Genomic DNA, 24,931 nt, shown 5'->3' on the forward strand with positions numbered 1-24,931 from the left:
CCGGTGAGAACGCTGTTTATCCCTCATTCCGAAGAAGACAGCAGATGCGTCAGCCATATGGTCAGACGCGGTTTAACACACTTGCTCGGTTATTGTCACAACCAACGGGATGGTTCCGCTGGATCACGGAGTCACGGTGAACTCTGCCGGGTGCCGCGTGGCCACGTGCGAGCCCCTTCTGGTCAAGTCAGTCATTTATGCAAAATCATTCAGAGAGATTCGTGACCGCTTTGTGAATGGTGAGTCACATTTCAGTGGTGGCTTGGCCTGCTACTGAACCAGATAATGTGATCTTCTTTAAGCCAAAACAATCAGCGTTATTACAGGTATAAAGTAAATGACTAAAAGCAAAAGTAAACCCTTTTGAAAATGCAAAGCATACCTAAAATGATGGCATACATTACATCTGTCACTTGAATGACTTGGCATTCACAATGCAGATACATTTGATCTTTTTGGGATTCGCATTTGTCATTTTGTGACACGCACATCAGGCAATAGTGCAGATGAAGCATGAGAGATATTTCAGAGCTGTCGGGAGGGAAACCGCAGGGATGTATCAGCCACACGCTGCTACGTGTCAGCTAATGCAGGACAGGAGACAGCGCTGTGCTCGGGGACACAGGCAGCAGCACTGTTAACCAGCTAACAGACTCAGGGTGGCTCTATGAGAGAATAAACCCGCGGTCTTTAGCCCGGACGTGCAGGGCATTCACAAATCAGCGAGGACAGGGCATTTGCTGGCGTTTGCACTGCGTATCCAGCTAAGCACTTCATAAAAACTATTAGAAATAGAAATATCTGACATAGAAATATCTATAGAAATATCTAATAGAAATATCTGACATTCATTTCAAACTCCAATCAGGTGATGTATGTATTAACTGACAACTCTAGGGTAAACCGCTGATAAATGCTCAGGAAATCGGCATACTGAGGGGAGAAGGAACAAGCGGATCGAAACACGATAGCTGTGTGGATCTCATCTCTGCTGACTGCTCTTTCTCTGATGGAATTACTTCAGGTACGTGTTGGGGAGAATTGCTGGGGTACACCGCATAGCTGGTTACCTATTCAAATAGCTGAGACCACAGAAAGTACGTGGTCACTGGCCCTCGCTAAGGACAGAAGCTGATGGCAACCACCTTCTTAGGTGTGTGGAGAAAAAGACGACAAGCCCCATTGCTTTTTGAGTTTGAGAATTGCCTCTGCGTAACCGTGTACTTGTGGGAAATTAATCTGAATCATTAATGTGGTCTCCGTGAGCGACGGTGACGAGATAACCACAAGGGTGATTCATCACCGGTTCTCTAATCGTTCCTGCTTTGCAGTGCGTTCTGGATAGTTTCGACATTTAGCCTTCCCTTTCATAAAACATTTTAATTAGCAAAAACAAAACTATCAAGGGAACATATCTATGACTTGATTCTGTCGTAGGAGGAAGAGACAGCTTTTAAACCATTTAAGCTTTTGGTTTTAATTTCAATTGTCGACAGAAACCGCTATTATTTCCATCTAACTTTGGTTATGTTAGGAACTGGAGACTCCTGGGCCACTGCAGGCCTCCTTTAAGGTGAATATCCACGCCTGAAGCCCTCCAATGTGAACCAGAGTATCGGGTGTCACGATTGATTGAGAGTTCCGCATGTGAGATGCATTGGCGTGACCTCTTCCGAAAATAGCATTTGAAGTCATTATGCGGGCCGCCGAAAGTCCTCTACCGGGCAATTGGAGAATCCATCCTGCAATTACCCAGGCGGAGCCAGAGTCCCCGTCACCACCCAGGATCCCTCAGTGCTCAATGCTACATGACACACTGTATATTAAGCTCAGGCCCATTCAATTACCTTCCCCTCACCCACTTCCTATATTTGGCATCAAACTGGGCACAATCAGAGAGAGAGAGAGAGAGAGCGCAACAGCAGACCATGAATATTCCAAAAGGAAGAGGGGACTTACGCTGACACTGTTGTTTCCTCCTGGCTCAATCATGTACGTGTGATTTCCGTCAAAGAACATCCCACTGTCAATGGAGAGAGAGAGAGAGAGAGAGAGAGAGAGAGGGAGAGAGAGAGTAAAGGGAAATCAATATGGCCGCACGCCATCAAGGATGTAAACAAAGATGAACAGGGGTTCCTCCGCTTGCCCCATGAGAAATATGGGCGTTCTGGAGTATGGCTTCATTTGAAATCAGTGGATCTGGGAAAGGCCAAGGCCTGATCGCAGGTCCTTCCTATAGCATGACACTTTAGAGTGTATCATCAGAAATCTAAGATACATATGTGCTTTGAAATATATGTTTCAGTTGTTGTTACTTTCATATATGTAACTTTACATATACATGTATATTGCAAATAATTTTGCATAATCACACATATTGTAAAGAATGTTAAAAAACTGCACATATCAGGAGTTGATATACATTTTCTATAACAAACTGTGCTTTTATTTTGGACTTCAAGTTTTACTATATATTGACATAGATAAGCCATAATGCAGCTGATTCATTTGCAAGCAACCAGCCAGCATCTACAGTAAACTTGCTTTACACCCTAAATGTGCTTTGTATCTGAAAAAAAACACATCATGGTGGGTAAAAGGCCAAATGAGAGTCATTTTCAATAGTATTTGGTTGTGGTGAGCTTTATTGCAAAATAGATTTGTGTTAGCTCTCAGGTTTTGCCTAATGCAACTGCTCACAAGACCACATTCTGTTTGCCTGGAGTTATACACAGGAGTTATGTGATGTTTTTATACTGGAGCCACATCGGCAACTGTTTAATTCCATAATGTTTCGAGTCACTTGTTTTGTTGTGTATGTTTGCTAGCATGGCCTCAGCAAACTCACTTTGCAAAATTTTAGAACCAGCAGCCTCAAACAAAAATAATACTTAATCATAATCCCTCAGTGTTAGGGTGTGGGGTAGGGTTTCAATCTGGCCCAGCTTTACTGCGCTTGGGATCATCTGTTCCAGTGTACACGGCGCCGCAGTGAATCCCACTCCCACACCCCCACAATGCATCCTTTCATCTCCCAAGCTTTCCAGTGTGAAGACCTCGTACATCTAAGCAAGCGCCTGTGTGAGTCAGTGAGCGAGAATCAGTCAGGCTTCGACCCACCCGTCATCGCTTCTTACCTCATCACATGATGTGGGGTGTTACAGCGACACAAACAGACATTTTTCTGTGGGAGTCAGGCTACGTAATTAAATGTTGTTTCTATGATTGTAGCTGAGCATGCTTAAAGAGCACCCTGGGAAATTCTCAGAAAAATGATCAGTGCATTGCCTTACCTTTATTATTTAACACTAATAAAGTACTGTTAGTACTGTTAGTACTAATAGCATTAAAACTAAAAGTACTACTATTACTACTACTACTGCTAATAATAATAATTTTTATAAATTTATTCTTTTTTGAGCTTTCTTGGAAAAAACAGTACCCACAATTACCATTTTACAATAATTATATGTATAACATTATAAGTATAAACAAAATTAGATACCTTGTTTTCTCAATTCATAAAGTATTTGAAATAAACCTCAGGAAAACCTAGGCTGGACAAACAAACCACACACCATGTAAACAGGTTTCATTTTCTCACTGAATAACCCAGGGAGCCTTTAAATAAGATGACATGGATTGCCATAAAAATAATACCGCATGATCAGCTGATTGATTGCCTTTGTGTGTCCTGACCTCGTAACCTGATTGGTTCACAATTATTTATGAACAATGCTTCAGTAGTTTAAAAACGAAACAATACATTGAAAACAGCAAACATCTCATCGACCGGGTGTGCACTAAGCAAAGTGAAAGGAAACGGCACAAAGATCTATTTTGAGAACAGACCAAACGGATTGTTGTCTCCTCTGTTTTCAGCTGGAAACTATATTTGACCCGACTTGCTTTGTGCAACTGAGCTCAGACTAAAAATACTGTCGTTGGGAATCGAAATCTCCCAGGAGGCCAAGCTGCCACGCAGCGCAGGGGGGATGAAAAACCAGGGGGGTGGGGGGCGGAGGGGAGGTGTTAAGCCCATCAGAAGCTGAAAGGAGCCCTCTCAATTGAGACTAATTCAGTCCATGCCATGTGGGGAAACCTTGGGAGTAGTCCAGGTTAGCGCGACAGACAAAAGAATCCGTTTCTGAGCGACGGTCTTTGTCTGTCTGTGCAAATAGGGTTTTTAGAGAAGGGGGCGGGGGGTGGTAAGATGCATCCCAGCTCGTCAAGGGCCAGTGCTCACTGATTGAGAATTAAATATAGGATCACTAAATTACCCCCTCTAAATGCATTTACAAAGTGTTCATGTATGATTAAGGTTCAATGACTGGCAATGAAAGGAAGTTGTTAGATTAGCCACTGTTTATTGCATGCTGCTGGTAGGTCGTGAGTTCTGGGTTTTGAAGCATTAATCAATCCAAAGTGATCAATTCTTAAAGGGCACTTGAGGCTCCTCAGATGGAAAAAAAATTAACAGTTTATCTCACAAATAGCAGGTATATAACAAATAACAAGTATATTTAATTGAAGCTGAAGGTGCCTTTTAGGCTTTGTAGCAGGTAGGAAAAGTGTTTGATTGGGCACATGTTACGCCAATGACTATCGCATTGCAGGCTTACAAGAGCTCGGTGTGTCCAACCGAACACCTTCCCTGGGGTTTCTATTCCCACAGGATTAACCCTCAGTGTCTTGTCAAAGGAAAGGGCCAGGCGTTCTCCAGGTTCTGCTTTTGAAGGGAGTCAAATCTGCGAGGAGACTCTTCGCAGAACAAACCAAACACCTTTCAGATGAGGCCTTAACCCAGACGCGAGGCTGAGGTGCAGATGAACAGACCAGGCCAGGCTTCACACCAGCACGGCGGAAACGGAGCGCGTACAAAAGAGCACAGCGAGGCAAAACAATGTTGAATATCAGCACGGAAAATAGCGTACAGTAATTACATTGCACTGATTGTTAAATGGGATAATTGCTACTTCAGTCCATTACCCGGGCATGGTGCTGTGTGTGCGTCTGCGGAAAACAGCGCAGCAAGCGGGAAGCGCGATCGACTTACTGCAGGCCGTGGCAGGTGGAGAGGGCGACGAAAGACTCGGGTACCCCTCGGACTTTTCCCTGGTAGTAGCAGTGCTCCCCGCCCTGCGAGGAAAAAAAAAAAACACAGAGATGGAAAAACGTTAATGCCAGGCAGTCTGCTCTCTCTAGAGACAGTGCGAAAAACACTGAGAGAGGGATTTTTTTTCCTCCGCTTCTTCCGTTCACAGCACAAAGCACACCCACAGCCTGCCACAGTTCCGTGCCGCAGTAAAGCATGAGGGTTAAGGAGCTGCACTCTAAAGCAGAGGGCTGCAGGTTCAATACCCAAGTGGGCTAGTGCTTTCCTCATCAGTGAGCTAGTAGTTTTACCCTTAGGTGAGGTATCTGACCTGAATTACCATATTATAGTGGCTCTAATCCAGAGAGATTTAAAAGGTCATCATGGCAAGATCCATTAAAAATGCACGCCACAAGAGCAAGGAAGAACAAGAACACACTATACAGAACAGCAAGTAATACAGTCCATGAGTGAAGATGAGAAATTGTGTTCTTTAAGCAAACATGTCAAACGGCTTAAACAGGCAATACAGAAGGTGCACTGGTAACCATGCATAAAGGTATCTATAAAGCAAAAGTATTACAGGTCAATTTGTGCTTATATAAATTGATAGCTTGAACAGGATCATTTTCTCATCAAGGGTAAATGATGTCATTTTTCTTCAGATTCGCAGAAGCAAGGACAGCAGCCGCGGTACACAGATGAACATGCCGTCAGGGGAAGAAGAGGATGGCGCTAACAGAGCTGCTGCGCTGTGCGAGGGCCAGCTGAACGCTGTAGAAGGAGAGGTCTGGGCACAGATTCAGGGCATATGGGCCAGCATGTGGCCCGTCAGAGGCCTGTATCAGTCCTCTTGACACCCGGCCCAGCCTGGACCAGCTCCCCTCTGCCCCCGCCACCAGCCAACGCAGGCAGCACGAGGAGGCTCGAGGCACTGGTCAGGGTTCTAGACTTCTAACCAGAGGGTTGCAGGCTTAAATCCTAGCAGCACCACCAAATGAGAACCTGAGCCAGGACTGCTTCACTAAACATCCTGCTCTTTAAACGGATAATGTGTCAAAGGGACGATATGCAAGCCCCCCCCCCCGGACAAGTGCATATGCATATCAAATGAAAATAAATAAACAGGCAATGACATTAACATATTGCCATTATGTGTGTAGACACACTCTCCTTTTCAAACATTCATACATATTACATTTCTAATCTTTGTAATTCCACTCTGGGTCTGTCTGAAGTGTAGAAGAGGCTTATGGGTAATTGCATCTCCGTTACTCAGCACCTTACAGCTGACTTTGCTCACAATCTGGAGGATATCCCATTATCAGCATCCATAAGATGACTTGCAGTCTGTGCTAAACCTCTCCAACCTCTCCCCAGCCAGGGAGGCGCTAGCTGACAGGAAGTCAGTGGCAGCCGCTTCCTATCTCCCATAACCGCTGTTATCCCTGACCCTCACAGAGCTTCCCTATAATATGCTGAGCGTGTCCATTCGCGTCCACATAAATATGTAGGAATATATATCATTTACAAAGTGCCCCAGCCCTCTATTTATTGTTCCATTAAGGTCCGAGTCAGAGCCTAACTGCTTTTAAGCTGGAAGCCTCCTTCCCTCTGGGTGCTCCACTGCAGCTGCTTTTAACTGCAGATCAATTACAGCGCTTCCCTTCTGGGTCTATTACTGTAAGTCAGTAATGCATCGATGAGCCGTGTCTGTGCTGCACCCTCCGTCCTCTTTTCACAAGCTCTCTTTATCTTTTCAACCTTCCGTTTGCTTTAGTCCATCTCCTCTCCTTTCATCTCCCCCCAACCCCTCATCACCTCCCCTCCCTTCTTGTCCCCCTCTTCTCCTCCAATCCCCTCTCTCCTTTTCCCTCTGCTCTTCTCTCTGGCGCCCCCTGTCTGCAGAGGCTGGTTATGGCACGTTCTGACCTGCCTGGCAGCAGCACCCTGACAGCCTGATGAAAGAGATGTTTTCACTTTGCCAGCCGGGGCTGTGCTCTGGGCCTCAGCGCAGAAACGGAAAAGAGGCAGAGTTGTGGACATTTTCCAGACACAACTGAACCAACAGGGATACTCCAGACCAGACAGGCCAAACGCAGAGCTCGAGAGGACATCAGACACCAAGGGAATTCTCATGCCAGGCCCATAGATACCGCTCAGCTCTATACCTCTCGTCATGGCAATTGAATTGAATTTGCCCAGCTTCAGGGATTTGTGGAATAGAATGAATTATACATTACATTTTCTATTATACATTTTTTTATTTCTGAAGAACTGATTCCATGAATGTCACAACTAAAATCTCCTTATCAGGCATCAAGCAAAGAGGGATGGAAGTGGATTGCAGATTGTAGAAGTGTTCGCTTTCTCAGATGATCTCCTGCACAGGGGCGGCTGCCACCTGCTGCACCTTGATAACGGAGGGATCTCAGCAGTGCAGGAGACTTTTCCATTTCACTTTGCTGAAAGGGATTATCCTCCCCGTGGTACAGCGGCGCGCTCAGTCAAAACCCAGCAATACACGGGCTTTATGACAGAGGTGTTCGGCAGCTTACCAATACAATAAGCGGTCAAGTACGGTTTTAAGCACAGTTTACAAGGCTTTAGCGTGGTGGCTGATCCCGAGCGTCCGCATTTGGAAAGAGCATCAAACTGGGGCTGGAAAGACTGAAAAGGACTGAGAGTCCTCATGGCTTCACTGGCAGTGAAGGCAAGGGGTGAGATGACAGATTCTACAAAAAAACAAAACAAAACAAAACAAATCAAAAACAGGATGTGAGCTGTACGTGTCACTCTGTCCTCTTCTCAGGCAGATGAAGTTCCTGTAAACATTCATCACTCTTGTGCACAAACGGCCTCTCCTCAAGCTTAGCGTCTCCCTCTGGGAGCTGGGCTTAGAGGGACATGATGTAATGCACTTCAGACCAAGATCTGGGCTCAACCCGAAATTCCAGAATAGGACTCCAGAAAGAGGGTCCCCTCTGAGCCCTTCCTGTCTCTCCTTTCCCGTTTAAGAGGGCTGCTGTTCTAGCAGGCTCGGATAGGGGGCTGGTGAACACTGCGGAGCAAATTTCCGGAAGCAGAGCGGAGGCTGGGAACAGAGGGAGGGAGGGATAAAGGAAGGAAGAGAGGAAAGACAGAGCAAAGAGAAGTGGAAGACAGGAGAGGGAGAGAGGCAGACATAAACAGCACGATGGGAGAGAAGACAGGTACTGCTAGGTAGAAAGAGATGCATTGCACGAGTTGGAAGGAGGAGAGGCATCAGGAGGAGAGAAAGGACAGAAAATAAGAAAATGAGAGAGAGATGAGAAAAGAGCAGAGGGAGAGAGGGGAGACAGAATGCAGAGAGAGAGCGTGAGATGCAGAGAGGGGTAGAGAGAGAGAAGAGAGAGTGGTGGAGGTGGAGGAAGAGAGAGAGAGGCAGCTATTTATAAATGCGGCTCCGCTCCACAATCCAGCGCTGCTCTACTCAGCCTCACACCAGCCTCCTGAACCTTCTGCTCCACTTCTCGACGAGCGGGAGGGATACCCACGTTTCAGCCGTGCTCCTCCGTGTCCTCAATACACACTAATCACCAGCCGTCCGCAGAAAACAACTTCTGTCGTGTGAGCATGACGCTCTGACATCAGTGCGGAGAAATGAGACAGCATAGGAGCACAGGGGCAGTGATCAGTCAGTGAATAAAGGATTTATCTATCCATCTATCTGCTTAAGTCAATACCCTTCAAAAACCAAACCCCCTCCCCCCATACCTACCAAAATAGAAAACCTGCATGTATGGTAGTTCCTTTAAAGTATGAGAGGAAACCCAATAATGCACTAAAAAATTACAACTAGTTTGGCAGCAATGATACATCATACGCCATAACTATGACTTTCACCTTTTAAAAAATGAACAACAGGACAATAAGCGTGTCAGGTACTGCATAAACAACTAGGTCGCTGTGACCTTTGTGTATGGAAGGTTTCAGAAGGCAGTTCCGAGTCTCATGACATCTGGAGGAGCAGCTCCCAGGATAGAAATCACTGCCTGTACCTATTGTCCCAACTAATGAAACAACAGAAGTTGCAAGGTGGAGTTATGATGCCCTATATTTTAACAATTCATAAGCGTCAAACTGAAGACTTCTAAAAGCCACACACTGCCTTAACTTTACTATGCAGTAACGTTCCCGCGGTCCCCTAGCTCATGGCCCCCTCAGTTTCTCGCCCCGCCACCCCCCGTAACCACACCCCCCCCCCCCCCCCCCCATCCCCTCCCGCGGCGCGGGGACGGTCCTCTCCGATGGAGGAGACGATATGAAGACACCAATAACGTAGCTGAGACGGTCACACACAAAACGGTGACAGACAGCGCCGTGTTTCAGGGGGAAAAAAAACAGCACGTGAAAACAATGAGACTGACAGGAGCGCGCGCTAAAAATAGAATGAGAAAAGTCACGATTTAGTGCTCGCCGCGAAAAGAGAAACAACCGTCACAGATACGTCTTCAGATAACCCGTGACTGTAAACAGTTTTAGTGCTGGTTTCACAGTCTTTTGTTTTTCTGAGCCTGCCAGTCCGACAGTTGCAACACTACTGTAATAACTGTAGTGGTCCTGATAGCAGTAGCATTTGCATTCACGTCATAGCTTCCTCTTAGTTTAAGAAGTTTTGAAATTGCTTCAGAATCCATATGAGCCCTGAAATAAAGTATTAAAATGTGTATTGTTAATTAATGAAATGAATGCAGGCACATATTAATAGGAAAGGTCTACAGTGGGATAACTGAGGCACTCTTATAGGATTATTATGGGATATGAGGATCCCTGGACTAAGGAGGTATGAGTTGAGAGTTTATTTCTCACAGGCCCTGACAGTTTTAATACCCTGTAATTCTAAACTCTAGGGTTTTAATGTAAAACCCAGTTAATTGAATATCACAGTTTGGTTTCGCTTATAGGATTTTGGCGTACACCATGGAAATTCATATCAAAGCCCACCACGGGACTAAAATGAAATTACACTAACCCTTTCTTGACACGTTCGTGGAGGATGCATTACTGCACACACTAAAGATTTTGATTTCATAACTGTCTAGGGTCATGAACAATGGGATTGAGCCTAGAGCACAGATGAGTACATGTACACCAGGAGAGTGAATAAATATCAATACCTGGGGAGCCAGAGTGCGGCCCAGTCACGCACTGATGCAGTCGGCAGAGTTGTTTTCATTATAAAATCATACATTACAACCGAAGCCTGCAAATGCCAAATACTGTCATGCTCTCTGTAGCACCTCCTCACTTCACATCCATGCAAGGAAATTCTTCCCATCTAACCATGGAAATCATCCTACATCCCTCTAGTCTCACAAAAAAACTCCAGCCCTGCTCTGCATAGAGGCCCTGCTCCAACACTGGGCCCTGTGGCTGCTATGCTCCGCCTCAGCTGCTAATGGCTGATAATGCTGCAGACTGTGCGCATCTTTTCGATCTTCGTTTATTTTAAGTTAGAATAATTGCATTACATACCCGAACAGATACAGTGGATCTGCTCTTATGGTTTTATCTTTGGTTGCCTCTCAGGTTTGAAGGGAAATTTTCAAAAGTTTCCAAAGTTTCCCTCACTAATGTTGGAAGGTTTTCATCTCGTCAGCAAATAATCTATAATTACAATTCATATATTAATGACATAATACTGTTTATTTCATATTTCAGTCTATGTAAGCTGTAAGACATCTCATTAACTGATTATATGAAATGTAATCCTTGAGTCAAACAGCATCAAACTGACAAGAGTGCTATGAAATCAAAATGCTAACCAATTGTTATTATATATTATCTATTATATAACGTTATGTATATTATAGTATATATTATATTACACAGCAATATATTTTGGAATATACATCAGTGCACAGTATAAATGTACACACCTACATATCTAACTGCATCAATCTAGACAGACTAGTGATCACAATGAAAGCCAACACACATACCTGGACTAAACGGATTTAGGTTGACAATCCCCACTCCCTTGCTATAGTTATATAGGCCAGTATATAACCCTCACTCCTGTTTAAGGGGTCTATAAGTGGGCCATTTTCATCGTAAAGGAACTTGATTACAAGGTAAAAGGCTTCTGTTCTTCTTCTACAACACTTATTTTCTTCAGGTGTTTTCCACTTGTTCCGACACCAAGCCATAAGAAGAAAAACCCCAGCAGCACAGTTAAAAGTTGAAGTAAGACAGCAGTTAGACTCTAATACTTACCTTGGAAATGACAGCCTTTCCCTCTTCTGAAATATGCCTCTCTATGTATTTAGAAGACAGGAGATCGCTGAAAGAAAAAAAAAGGAAAATTATACAATGGAAAAATTTGGATATCCCCTGCTGGTCTATATCTGTTTAACTTACTTTTTTGGGTCAAATAAATTTTTTGGAATATATATATTTTTTTTATTTCATATTGTGAGGCTTCAATACATCAACCAGACCAATTATCACAATCTCTAACATCCTATTGTTTTCTGCATAGAAATAAAGTTCCACAAAGTAATTTCCAAGGGCACGTCAGTCTGAGTGGTGCTCTCTCAGCAAAAGAACAGACTCCGAATCCCCTGTGGAGTAACTAACAGTATTTAGGACAAAGATTCAAAAGCCACTGTGCTGTGCCACACCAGCCATGCCCCTAATCAGACAAACCGCTACTGTACTTGGGAGTGACAGCAAAGACCTTACAACCAGTTGGGATGAAACACAGGCAGTCTGTTAGTTCACAAACATCCATGCAGAAAAATGCCACTCATTAAAGAAAACACCCTGTGGGGGAGTGCGCGTAACAGCTGCGCACTTCACTGTCCACAAACGCATCCATATGGTAATGAGCGAGTGATGTGCCAGTTGTGTCGGCCTCCTGTCTGCCTGTGGGTTAGACAGACAACGAGATGCCAATCTCGCTCAAAGGAAAGGACTCTCTACATGAAGTCAGCTGAGCTCCGGGATTTCATTTTAGTTGTCGCTCACTCTGGTGAAGCACTTCTCAGACTGCATTAATGCACTGTCAGCATGACTGTTGCTGTGCAAATATTCATTCATACAAACACAGTGAGTTCATGTTAATTTGGTTAAGTCTTTATGACGCATCATTATGACTCGGGAGCCAGAAACCATTTCCTCAAAAATATAAACAAGAATGTGTGCTGCTGTAAGCATACCTTTCTGGATCCTGCGTCACTCTACAGAGGAGCACAGACCTAAAAGAACTGTCCGTGGTCCTGAACCTGTCTAGTCTCAGGAAAGGAACCCTTGCCCCAGACAGAGAATCTGTAAAAAGTCATTTCCAACTGTCAACTCATTTGGTTACGCCACCTCTTTAAAGTCTTTGAAAAGTTAAGGATGTGAAATTGCAGAATATGACCATACCTTATGGCATCCATAATTGCCAACATTTTTCTCACTGAAACGGAATCTTTTTTTTTTTTTGGAAAGCCTAATATGGACTAATTTCACAGTCCATCCCATAAGGATAACTAAAAGTCTGTTCCTAAAAGAATTCAAGTAACTGTTCCTTTCAGGCATTCATTTAAGAGTTCCTTTGGTCTGGTAATATTATAAGCCTATAAACTGTTTTGCAACTAGTGACAACTAAAAAAGCTAATATTTCAGCTCGCTATAGGAGAAAGCTTTGAATGCTAGTGAACATCCCTAGAGAGAAGTCTTTCTCCTAACTCTACTGCAATTTATTTCTGGACACTGTCAACTGATATTTATTGCAAAGGCCTAATTGAATTGCACAGGCTCTTCAAATAGCTAAAACACAAAGGAATCTAGTGTGCAGGATCCGTGATGTAATCTTGGTCACAGCCTGTCTGGAACAGACCGCTCATAGGGACAACACCCCAACAGCTGTTTATCATTAACAACTAAAGGGTGCATTGCACTGTCCTCTCTGGCTGTAGTCTCCCTTGATTATTACCCTCTATGTCAGGGCTCCGTCCCCTTAGCTGTGGTGTTTTGTTTTTCCCTGTCCATGTGCTTTTTGTTTTCCTTGTGTTCCAGCCCCGCCCCGCTCCCCACCTGGTCTCTGCCCGCCTGATTGCCCCATCACCTTCACTTGCCTGCCTGCCCACCTGCATCCCATCTCCTCGTCACCCCAGCCCTATATCTTCCCTGCGTGTCTCTGTCTTGTTGCTAGTTCGTTTCAGTGTTTCGACCGGTTTCGTCCCCGCCGTAGTTTGTTCCTGTGTTTTGCTGTTGCCGCTTTTCCTGCCTGCATCCCGACTACGATTCTGCCTGCCGCCTGGACTCGATCGCCTGATTTCTCGCCTGCCTGGTTCCTGACCCTGTCTGCTCCGATTCCCCGACTTTGGATTTACCCCTGGACTGCTACTCTGTGTTTTGAACCCCTGTCTTTGATCATATGAACTGTCTGCCGTTTTCAATAAACGCCCGGAACCTGAAAATCGCGTGGTCCGCGTTTGTGTCCCAGTCACTCCCATGACACTCTAACATGTATGTCTACTGGATACCAGTCTTGAAAATTAAGTTACTTTCTGAAGAAAAATCAAGATATTTGAAAATAAATCCCCGAGGGAAGGTGTTTAGTTAGCCAGACTACACATATTGTAATTTGATTGCCCTGACAAGGTTGATATGTAAATGCTTGGTGTACATTCTTAAAAACAGAGCCTAGGTGCCTTTTCAGGTCACAAGAAGGTTGGAGACAGTTATTCTTGAGGTTCTCATGGTACAGTAATCAACACAAAACATAAACAGTTAAGGAAAGTTTTTAATTAAAGAAAACACACTTGACATACTACTTAAGACCCTGGCAGAGGAGTCTATCAAAAAAAGAGTAATGCTCTAAGGCTAGTGTCACTAAACCCTGGAGTAATTTCCTCAGTCAGACGTTCTCTGTGATCAATGCAGGGGCCAAGGATAGCTTTGTACCAAGGGCACCTCTCTGTCGGCATTCATAACAAGCAGGGCCCACACTCCCATTCCACCACAGTAATGCACAGCACTTAACAACAGGGCGCCCACGCTCAGACTGTGATGCTGTGTTTTAGCATCTTTACTCTATCCAGAATCAAAGGCAACAGTGAAATGCAGAATTTTCATCATTACGTTCCATCATGCAGGTCCATATATATATATATATATATATATACATATATATACAATTTGCAATAGCGTGCAAGTGCAATGTGTGCAAGTGTATTATAGCAACAATAACAAGTGTATTATAGCAACAATAGCATCATTTAATGCAATACACAAGTTCTGTACACACTATACTTCTGTGTTGGGTTTCCAACAGCCCTGCCATTTATATTTCTGGCAGGGCTACGTGACTCTATGGTGGTAGGGCATTGCTATCACCAGGACAGGAATAAACCAAGGCATTCCTGACGTTATTACCATATAAATTGATCGAGCCGCCATGCTATCACGTGACTGTTGCCTGAGCCATAAATTAAATACGGCTGCTTGTGTTCTCCCTTGCCGATTGCAGGGGGAACACGAGCAACATCACACGAAAATGTAGCATCTATGAAATGGCCGTGTTTTGCACTTTCCAGAACCAGAAAACATTGGTGTCATTCCCGCAGCACTCACCGCGGAATTTTTTTCCAGACTCGCTCAGCTTCTGCACACGGGCGCTTTAATGGCCCACCTAATTAACTACTGTCCATTGCAACGTATCTTTAAACAATTTATCCCCTGCTCATGAGTCACACATAATTTTTTATGAGCGCAGGTCACGTATTCCTGTCCGTTTCACATTTACGTGATGAAAACAACTATTTGGTATGACTTCACCAAAACCAAACAGTTTCTATTTATTTCTTAAAGCAATTTCTCTTGTGTTCCTGAGTCATGCACGGGACTGTGGAACAAACCTAAACCGGTCATAAATTGTTAGCGCAGGTCATGCATTCCCGTTTCATATTTGCGTGATATAAACAATTACTTTGTATGACTTTAACAAAACCAAAAAAAGAATATTTTATGATATAATTTCTGAATGGACCAACACGTTTCTGTGTGACTTTTTTACAACCTTCATCAATCTCCGTCCAGACTTTGCTCTATTTGGTATATTTCGCTGCTTTAAATTCAAACCACTTAAAATCTATTAAGAAACCCTGCCGAAATTCGGAACGTCTTACTAGTGGTGGATGCTGATAAGAGATTCTGCTTTTAATTGCTTTGGGATTTGAATAATTTATTGGACGGGCCAGGACGTGTACTCATTCCTCCCGCCTCGGCTTCCCCCTCCCCTCATTACGAATTTCCATTTGCATAACATCCATCTCTCTGTAATGCACTATATCGACAGAAACCTCCGCTCTCCTTACAATCCATTGTGGAAAGGGCTAAATTGAACAGAGGCCGCGTATTAGCGTCTATTACCGGACGTGAAAGGGTTTCATTTTCGTGAGAAGGACACAGAACTCATCTGCGGAAGGGAATGGAGTTTTGTCCTGGCCAGTGGGGCTTTGTCACGCTGTGTCACCGGGACGCAATCCCAATTATCATCGGTGCGGATTACGTGTGGCATGGTGCGATAGGAGCCGCAGAAGTGTGCCGGAGTCTTGATGATTGAGCACGTCGCATGCGTGTATTTGCATAAACTATTCAGGCGCGTGTGTGCACGCGCGAGTGTGTCATGGCAGGTCTTTCTGAGCAGACCCCTTTGACGGTCTGACCTGAAGTGAAACACACTTCTGAATCCATGTTTATCCTCAAAGCTGGTACATGCGCAGGCTCGTACATATACACACGCTGTGTGGCTACCACCTGGAGTGAGGCCTCAGAGATTCAAACTCATGCTTTGCGAAAATATACCGAATAAGCAACCTTATATGAAGACAAAGGGCTTTCTTTTGGACTTGAGATAGCACAACAGAATCCAGAGCCAGCTCTTCATTAATCACAGTTGCGTCAATCCCCCCCTCCATCCACCCCCAATGCCTTCTGGGTATTCCTCTCCAGGACACTGTGGCCCTCTCTGTTCTCTTGTGGGATTACATCCTGCATCTCTGCCTCTTTCATCCAGCATTGCTGTTGTGGCCTCTTTGGCCAGCACACACTTGATTAACTGGACATCAGGCCTGGGACCTCTCTGAGGCATCATGTGGCTGTGGCAGTTCGTTCACCAATTTCGCACAACCGGTCACATCATTGATGCCATTCCGCTGATACACAACAGCACCTGCCTTGATACCAAATATCTTAAATATTTTTGGCTGCATGTCCACAAACAAAACTCTCCTCCCCGTTATTTTAAGAGGGTGGACCTTTTCTTCAGGAGTCCTTCACAATGGGGGAAACACTTATCAGCAGCTGAACAATAAGCCTCTTACACGCCTGCCCGACTGCATCCAAACACTGGCACTGACAGTGGCGCTTCAGCCAAGAGGATCCTTCAGGCTCAGGGTTGCATTATCAGACCACGCCATGAGACATGAAAATGATGCAGCTAGCAGGGCAGGCCACAGAAAACAAAACCAGACAAAACAACAAACGCAAAGCTGATCTTGCAGATCAGCAATCAAAATCCACACGAGTACGGGCACATCCTTTACTTCTCTAATGACTCACACGGTGGAATAATGATCTTTTTTCTTTTTCATTACCGGGTAAACATTTTGCTCGCTGGATTCGGTGAGGTGTTAATTGGATCATAGCCTGGGGGGCTGGCTCGGAGCTTGCCCCCAGAGAGGCATTTTTCCTTCTGTCTCCAGGGCCAGCGCACCACCAATCCCTGACGCCCACCACCTGCCAGCTCAGTCTCGCCTTTTTAGCATTCAACAAGCAACGGCCTGGCCCGCCAGCAGGAGAACTATCCGCCAGGCCGCAGGCGCTACATCAAATATGGCAGCCGTACACAGGCTCCCAAGTGGCTCAGACAGTAAAAGTGCCTGTTTCAAACGCAGGCTGAGCCCTACAGCAAGGATTTGAAACCGGCTGTGTCATTTATAGACAATGACCAGTAGACCACATAGGCAGAACAAATTTTTTGAAAAAATCATTCTGCTGGCTACAGGAGTGGGTTGGTCAGCAAGGTTCCCCTTGTTGCCCTGTTGTTAGTGCCCTGGGACTCACGTAGGTTCATATGAGTTACTCAGATATCATCAGGAGGATGCCTCCTGGTACACTGTGGGACTTAGTGTGTATTGGAGGATTACGGGCACCTTACCCCCTTGCTCCTACATGAGTTCAGAAGTTGTCATTGTGGTGGTAACAAGCTTAAAAATGCATAACCAGTGACTACTAAAATGGGTGAAATGGAAGGAATGCAAAAGAACAAAAAAAAACAAAAAAAGTGTATATATATATATATATATATATATATATATATATATATATATATATATTCGATATGTATATATGCATATACATCTCTCAGATGCTTTTCTTAGATTCAAAACATCGCCCCCAGCACCCAGTTCACTCTCCACACGCGTACACACACACACACACACACACACACACACACACACACACACACACACACACACACCTCTGAGATTCAAACTCATGCTTTGTAAAAATGTACCATCTGTTGAACGTGATTGAGATGTAACAGACAGAAGTGCACCATATGTGGAATTTTAATTGTGAGGGTGTACCTAGCAAACAATAGCTTTTTTCCTTGTTATTAACCACCAACGAGTGTGAAGAAATGCATCACATAAACACCTACAAATGCCTCATAGATGAACCGGTGCTCACTAAAACTAAGACAAAGACATACTATACTCTCCCACAGTCCCAAGAATATATGAGGGGCATTGTATGTTATTGCCTTCCATATTAAGCAGAACTGACAGCTGGATCCCGGCAGTAAAAGAAAAGATGATATTTTTATTTCCAAGCAGCTTCAGCTTTCTTGGGCATCCAGTACGGTCCTTGACTTCTCATCATTCATTACCTCATGAAAGTCCACAGCATCCTTACATAAACAGGCTACAGAGAGGATGTCTTCCCGATCAAGCTCTCGGTCAATGAACCAACCAACCAGCCTGAGTTAAGCAAGTTCAGTCACCATGAGTTTAGAACAGCCATGCGGTCACTGACCGTTTGTGGGTTCGACTGCACGATTCTTGTTTCTTTACTGCACTCGCCCCAGTGGTGGTCAGTCAGCAAGAGGCAAGGGAGACACAGAACTTCTTTTCAGACTAATGAATTTTCTTGAACAGCAATCAAAAACAGCGTAAGATGAACACTTTAAGTAAGGATCACCCAACGGCATCTTGTTCCCTTTGTACTCAGCCATGTCTCGTGTAACAACACAGCACCTCTGCACGCTTGCGAACAAAGATCTAGCTGAATTTAATTATTTTGATTAGAGTCCTGAGATCAGAGATTGGTTTTTACTTACAACCAGGTGTTCTCTGCTTCCCCTATTCATTGCCTACCAGCCACCAGTGACTCACTTGTACTCTGTATCTGCCTTCACCTTTCTGGGAGGCAATAAATTGTGGCACCAGAAACACAGGAGCTTGAAGTAAGTGATGGAGGCTGCAGTGGCTGCAGTACTCCTTAGTCCTGCTGATCCACACCTTCCTCTCTCCCTGTCTCTTTCCCCTTTCTCTCTATCTCTCTGAAACACATTCACACAGAACATGCATTTCTAAAACACATGCGTATAAATGCATGCACGATAACACACACACATGTTCAAGCAGAAACAAAGCACAAACACACAAAATCACACTTGCACGCATTCATATACACACACATGCACACGTGCATACACACACACACACACACATACACAAAGGGGTGAATCTGTGAATGGGGGGAGGGCTATGATGTGAGTGATTACAGCAGGGGGAGCACCTCCCCCACCTTGATAAGACCCCTCCCCCAGAGGGGGGGCTCTTCCAAATGACAGGAGCAGCTGGCCAGCGCAGTCGCACCTGCCCCTCCCACTGGGCTCTCATTAGCACAGAGGGCAGACCTTAAGCACGCTCACATGAGTGAATCGGAAGGCGAGGGCCAGCGCTCCCCTTTAACTACAGACCCTTCTACCACGTTAGCATGCAGCAGAGGCCTTCTGTTCTGCCACAAACGCCCACTGAATAGCTGGCACTCGACAATTCAAGCAAGGGTTGGAAGGATGGCCAACAAGACACAATACACGACAGCAGAATGCCATACAATATGATTTTACTCACTGCACTTCATGTACTTCACAGGGGGTCTTTTTCTATGCCTGACCTCACAGGTTAACCCTTACCCCTTGACACTCCCCACCCTATTATTATTCATACCTTGTAAGGTCTATTAGAATAAGTGTTCTGATTTCTGCTAGCAACGCTGGTGACGCCTCTCCAAAGGGACCAGACAGTTCGTGCATACATAGGACTACCTTTGTGAGAAATCCTATTACAAACATCCAACACATACTGCTGGAAAAAAAAAACAAAAGGGGGCATTTTGGGTTGCATCTTTACAAATATGTCTGTGGAAAAGCTGAACACAGCATACAGACAAGACAAAAAAGTGAAATGCCTGGTCCTATTGGACCTTGCATGCTGTTCAGTTGTCGCTAGTTGGCATTTGTCTATGCTGATGACCTTTCTTTTATTTCACTTCCTGAGATCTCTAGCATCCTCAGTGCTGCAATGCAGTCAAACCCCTGCACCCACAAGCCAAGTGGACCCCACCACAGTGTCAGGGAGGGTCACCATCCACCAATAATGTATTCAGACCCACTCTATTCTGTCCAGTCCTTTTAAAACTCATGTCAATCATGTTTTTTTTTATTTAATTCGCTGCCCCGTTACCTGCTTATAATTAATTTTAATTTAGTTTTATTCACTTATTTAAAAAAGGGAGTGCTATCAAAAACAGAAGCTTTTATGAATGTTGTCTCAGCAGGCAATTGTTTTGAAAAGCACCTCCCACTCAGCCCCAAAGGTGATCTCCAGACCACTGCAGTGTTCAATCCTTGCCATTACGAGACAGACAAACAGGTCCTGTTAAAACACTCAGGAGTGAATAAGGAAGGCCCTGTCACTGTTCATGACTCTGGAATATAAACTTGGGACTTCAGATCAAACCACAGGATGGGCACAGGCCTGCCTTCCCCATTCATATGTTCAAGGACTCACTCATCTATCAGGAGAAGAAATGTGTCAAAAGGCCAACCAGCTGACACCGAAAGATCAGATGGGAAATACAAGCCTAAGGCTTTAATTAAAGTGAGGAAAGCACCCACTACTGTTTTTACATTATGTATTAAATATTTTCCAGAGCAAATTATATCAAATAGATTAGAATACTTACTGCATACTGTATACTTACTGAAGCAAGTCAGAATACACATACTGCTTAAGGGTACAGGTGCGCTGCCCCAGCTGGGAGCTGAACCTGCAACCTTTCAGTGACAAGCCCAACTCCCCACCTCGCTACACTGCCACAATTTGCCACACGTTGGCCGCGGATTGGGAGAATTGAGAGGGGTTGGGGGCGGGCTGGAACTGAACCACGCGCAGCGGTACTGAACCGACCCAGAGCCCTCTCTCTTCTCTGCGGGGGGGGGGATGAGGGGGAGGTCCTGGCCCGGCTTCACTCTGTGGGCTCAGCGGCCTGGAATCCCACACCAAACTCCCAACTCCATCCCAAGACAATTCGGGGAGCTGGAGGGGGGAGGGCAGTCACAGGAAAGCCTCCATCTCATTAATCACGGCCGCTAGCCCAGATCCGACTGATTCTGCGATTTCTGCAGCCACTCCGGGCCCTCCATCCGCCCCTCCGCTCGCTGCCTGTCCCTCTCCTTCCGCCTGCTCTTCCCCACTCAAGGGTGCGTGAAGGACGTCTGCATCCCTCCTTCTCATTACCTCCGCCATAAATCAGATCTCTCCCTCCTCTTTGTCAATTATGCATGAGGATTGCACATTTACAAGCAGACCATCAGTCCACAATGAGAGAGGCAAAATAAAAAGAGAGTGGCAGAGGAACTACCACTGCACCAATGCCTGCAAAAAAAGGGCCCGTTCCCGTATCGCGCGCCCCTGTGAGAGCAGCAGACGAAAGGCCGCGTATTAATAATATCACAGCATCAGCATCTTTCGAGGTGTGTCACCCACAGGCTAAGCTAGAGCAAGAAGATATTAAAGTGAACAGGAGCACATGTCCTTTATTTTATGATTGACTGGGGAAGCCGGACTGTCACAAAGTGTGTAAAAAAAAAAAAGAAAAAAAAGAGTAGGCACTCATTACTGAGAGAGTTGCTCACCCATCCCGCATGTTTACCACATAAATTAGGAGAGGGGGGTATATCGGGGGAAGAGATGTGATAATGATTTTCCATTAATCAGATTAAAGCAAAAAAAGAGCCCAAAGCCATCTAGAAAGAGCGCGACAAAGAAAACACTGCGTTTTCGCCTAATTGAACGCAAGTCAGTGCACGCGCGTGTTTGGAAAGGCTCGCATTGTCTCACCACAGAATACAGGGAGGCAGAGAAAATGCTGTTTCACTGCTGACTCTCTCGCGGACACAGACCGTATTACTGTCAGGGTAATTGACCTTCAATTACACTCTCCTCTTCCTCAGCTGCGCACACGCAGGGAAAAGCCCCCTTTTTTTTCCCCGCGCCTAAAGCCCGGGCGGCGAAACGCTCGCATGTTTTCTCACATCAATCTCTCGACAAAGCCGAGCGGATCTCGCCGCTCCGCAGACTGCTCAGCTCTCTGCTTTGTCTTCACTCACATGACTCAAAAAAGGGGCAGACTTAAATAATCCCTTTTCAATTAGTTTCTGTTATGATCTGTGTACTCTAATTTATTCGAATTCTTCCCTTCTCATTTATTTTTATTTTATTTCTCATCAAACACATCAAAAGGCATATGCGCATATAAATGAGATTTTCAGGGCGTTTTCTGCGCTTATCGAATGCCCTCCAGGCCCGACACCCCTCCACCAAATCTCCAAATGGGATGAATAATAAACATTAATATGAGCACTGCACATGCATACAGTACAGTTAAACAAACACATACATAGCAGCCTGTCTGCTCTTACACATCCATACATCACTGCTCAGATACCTCATCTGCCCCGTATTTAACCTTCAAAGGGAGTTTGCTTTTAAAAGCTTCATTTGCACACATGGAGCATTCCAGCAAACACCTAGAGAAATGCAGCCTATAGAACACTGTCCATTATTTTTACTAAAAAGATGTAGGCGTGACCATCATGATGGAAATGGGCACAGGACACACGTCAGCTCAATAGACCACGATTGCGCAAGTGAGAGCAGCCATGGAATACATTCACCTTTAAGATGCTACATAAAACACCTTTGCTAAATAAAACAATCCGGGCTGAGGAGGGTGCAGACCTCACGCTTGCTGAATAATGGATTTGCCCCTCTGGATGGTAATTGACATCATCATTTGCATAAAGAATATGTCTGGGGCCCCCGATCAGCTTCATCTCTGGGTTTAGAAAGAGTACATTTTGTCTCACGTAGATCTGTTGGTTTTGACACCCACCCACTCAGGTATGACAGCGAGCTGCTCACAGTATATGGGTCTGCCAATATATTTAGAAGTATGCAAATTGCAAAAAAGAGATGACTTGGCTATGATTGTCCTCACAGCATTTTCTACAACATTCTGTTAAAAAGCAACTAAAAACGGAGAAACAAATAAGACATTTTCATGAGGTAAAAAGAAACTAATACATGAGCACAATGATCTGGACACTGGGAAAATGGTAATAATCAACAAAACACACATTCCTTCCAGTAAACAAAATAACAGTTTATACTACAGTGTTGGATACATCAACTGGGCCTGCTTAAAAGCACCACAAACAACCCAAATGCTACAGCACCGAACCGTGCCGTTTAAAAGTACGGCTGTCTAATAAATGCCAAATCCTGCGGTAGCCAATAAAGGATGGGCTTAATGTTTCCCTTTGAACGTAATTACAATGCTTAGAAAACCCTTCTGTCCTCATGTCAAGCCAAGAGACTGAAGTAATATGAAAAAAGCCCATTTATAAAGACCCCTTTAATCTCGCAGAGACGTTAATTATTCAGAGAGAGCAGTCACAGAGCAAAGGAGGGGGGAAAGGGTATTATTGAGAGCCAGCAATCAGCCCTCTGTGAATGGCAGTTTCAGAGGCGAAGAACAGCATCTCCATGGCTAAAAAAAAGGGGGGAGCAGAACACAAGCTGTTCTAAACACGCACAGCAACACATACACGCTTCAGTAATAAAATCAGGTTTTCACTAACGAGGTGGCCGACTTAAAAATAGAACAGGAAAAAAGGACCCAAGTCCGAAATGGGCTGAAATATGTCAGTATCAATTCCCTATGGGCCTATCCACATTTTTGTGGAAATGCGGCAGAGGGGTAAACAAATTCTGGTGAAAAGAAGGCATCCCCTCAACCTGAAGCACGCAACGTGCCTGGTTCTTCAGTTTGTCGCTGGATCTTCATAAAAAGCCAGAGTTTACCAGCCAGTGATTCAGACAGAGTAAAGCTAGGGGCCATTGATCACTCTGAGAAAACTAGGCCTCGCTGTGGGGCGCCAAGAAACCCGCCAGCTCATTCACCATGCCCTTCTTCTAACAACACACACACACAGACACGCACGCACACCCAGCTTGAGAAAGTTTCACAACGGCAAAAAAACACCCTTTTTCAAAATGAAGTCAGTGGACAATGGAGGAGACTTGGCGGAGAGTGAGAGGAAGCAAGATGAATCTGAGGGGCGCAGGGTGGGCAATCTAGGATGAAGTCAATCACGGCCGGCTGCGCTGAACCCTGTCCCCCAGGGAGCGCCTGGAATTCAAGGCTTTGCCGGTGACCGAAATTGCTTGGACAAACCCGCTGCACGGTCCCACGCTCCAGATGCTCATTTGGATTCGGACCTCAGAGGCCTTACCCGAGACAACGTGCGGCAGCTAACAAAATGTACAGTCACACGAATTGTAATTACCGCAAGTGTGAAAATGACGCAACGTACACTGCAGACTCTAAACGGCTCCACAGAACACGGAAAACGGAACACTATGCATTCTACCATCCTGTCGGACACTGAAGTCCCATGCAAACATTCTCCAGCACCATACCAATTCAGAGAGGAAAAAGTTGGCTTAAGGAGTCAGGGTACATTATTCTCCTGGTGCCATGATTAAGAGGGATTTGCAGACAGATGGATTATATTAGAGGCTCAGAGATTAAAGAAAATACATGCACAGATAGTGCCAGCCCTTTCAGATGCCTCATAAGAGTTCATCATTACAGCTGGGCTGCCTATAGCTCAGGTGTTAAGCTTTCGGTATTCATCAGCTGGCTACCTTTTGCACTAACGGTTAGCCACAAAGGCATAGGGTGTCTATCTCCAAGAGTTTGCTGGGGAGAGGACTGACAGAGGACCCTGAGATATATCTTATTATAATCATACTAGTTCTTATATCCTGGCTGTATCATGTACTATACAACTAAGATTGTGCTGGTACACTATTGGACTAGTCACAATGGGGTATGACACTGATTTCATTGGATGAGATCTGCATGTGTCAGGTATGTGCCAACATCACAGGCCATAAGAAAAACAGGAATGAGGCCGCCTGCCGAGTGCCCTAATCTTTGCGGTCACCGCTGTCATAGATTTCGTCATCGTTATCATTGTCATCATCATCATCATCTTCTTCATCATCATCAGCATCATCCTCCTGTCAGAGCAGCACACGTCCGCAGACCGGCCCTTCCCGGGCATCACGCGGGACGCGCTGGCTGCAGCTACAGCAGCAGCTCTTCCGTCAGCAGCGCGACTGGCTCATTTTCCGTTCCAGAGCGGCGTGATCAATATTT

The 24,931-nt window shown here is 45.0% G+C and overlaps 1 protein-coding gene across 2 annotated transcripts in view; it reads right to left on the reverse strand.

The window, feature by feature from the left end:
* adam22 (ADAM metallopeptidase domain 22) overlaps positions 1–24,931 on the reverse strand; it is a 72,424-nt gene that overhangs the window by 41,629 nt on the left and 5,864 nt on the right. For both annotated transcript variants that reach the window (XM_036539160.1, XM_036539159.1), the window contains exons 4-6: positions 11,354–11,420; positions 5,057–5,139; positions 1,960–2,023 (exon numbers count right to left, since the gene is read on the reverse strand). In XM_036539160.1, the coding sequence (XP_036395053.1) occupies positions 1,960–2,023; positions 5,057–5,139; positions 11,354–11,420 (214 nt within the window). The remainder of the gene's footprint in view (positions 1–1,959; positions 2,024–5,056; positions 5,140–11,353; positions 11,421–24,931) is intronic.

The sequence above is a fragment of the Megalops cyprinoides genome, chromosome 10 (assembly GCF_013368585.1).
Source record: "Megalops cyprinoides isolate fMegCyp1 chromosome 10, fMegCyp1.pri, whole genome shotgun sequence".
Classification (NCBI taxonomy): Eukaryota; Metazoa; Chordata; class Actinopteri; order Elopiformes; family Megalopidae; genus Megalops; species Megalops cyprinoides.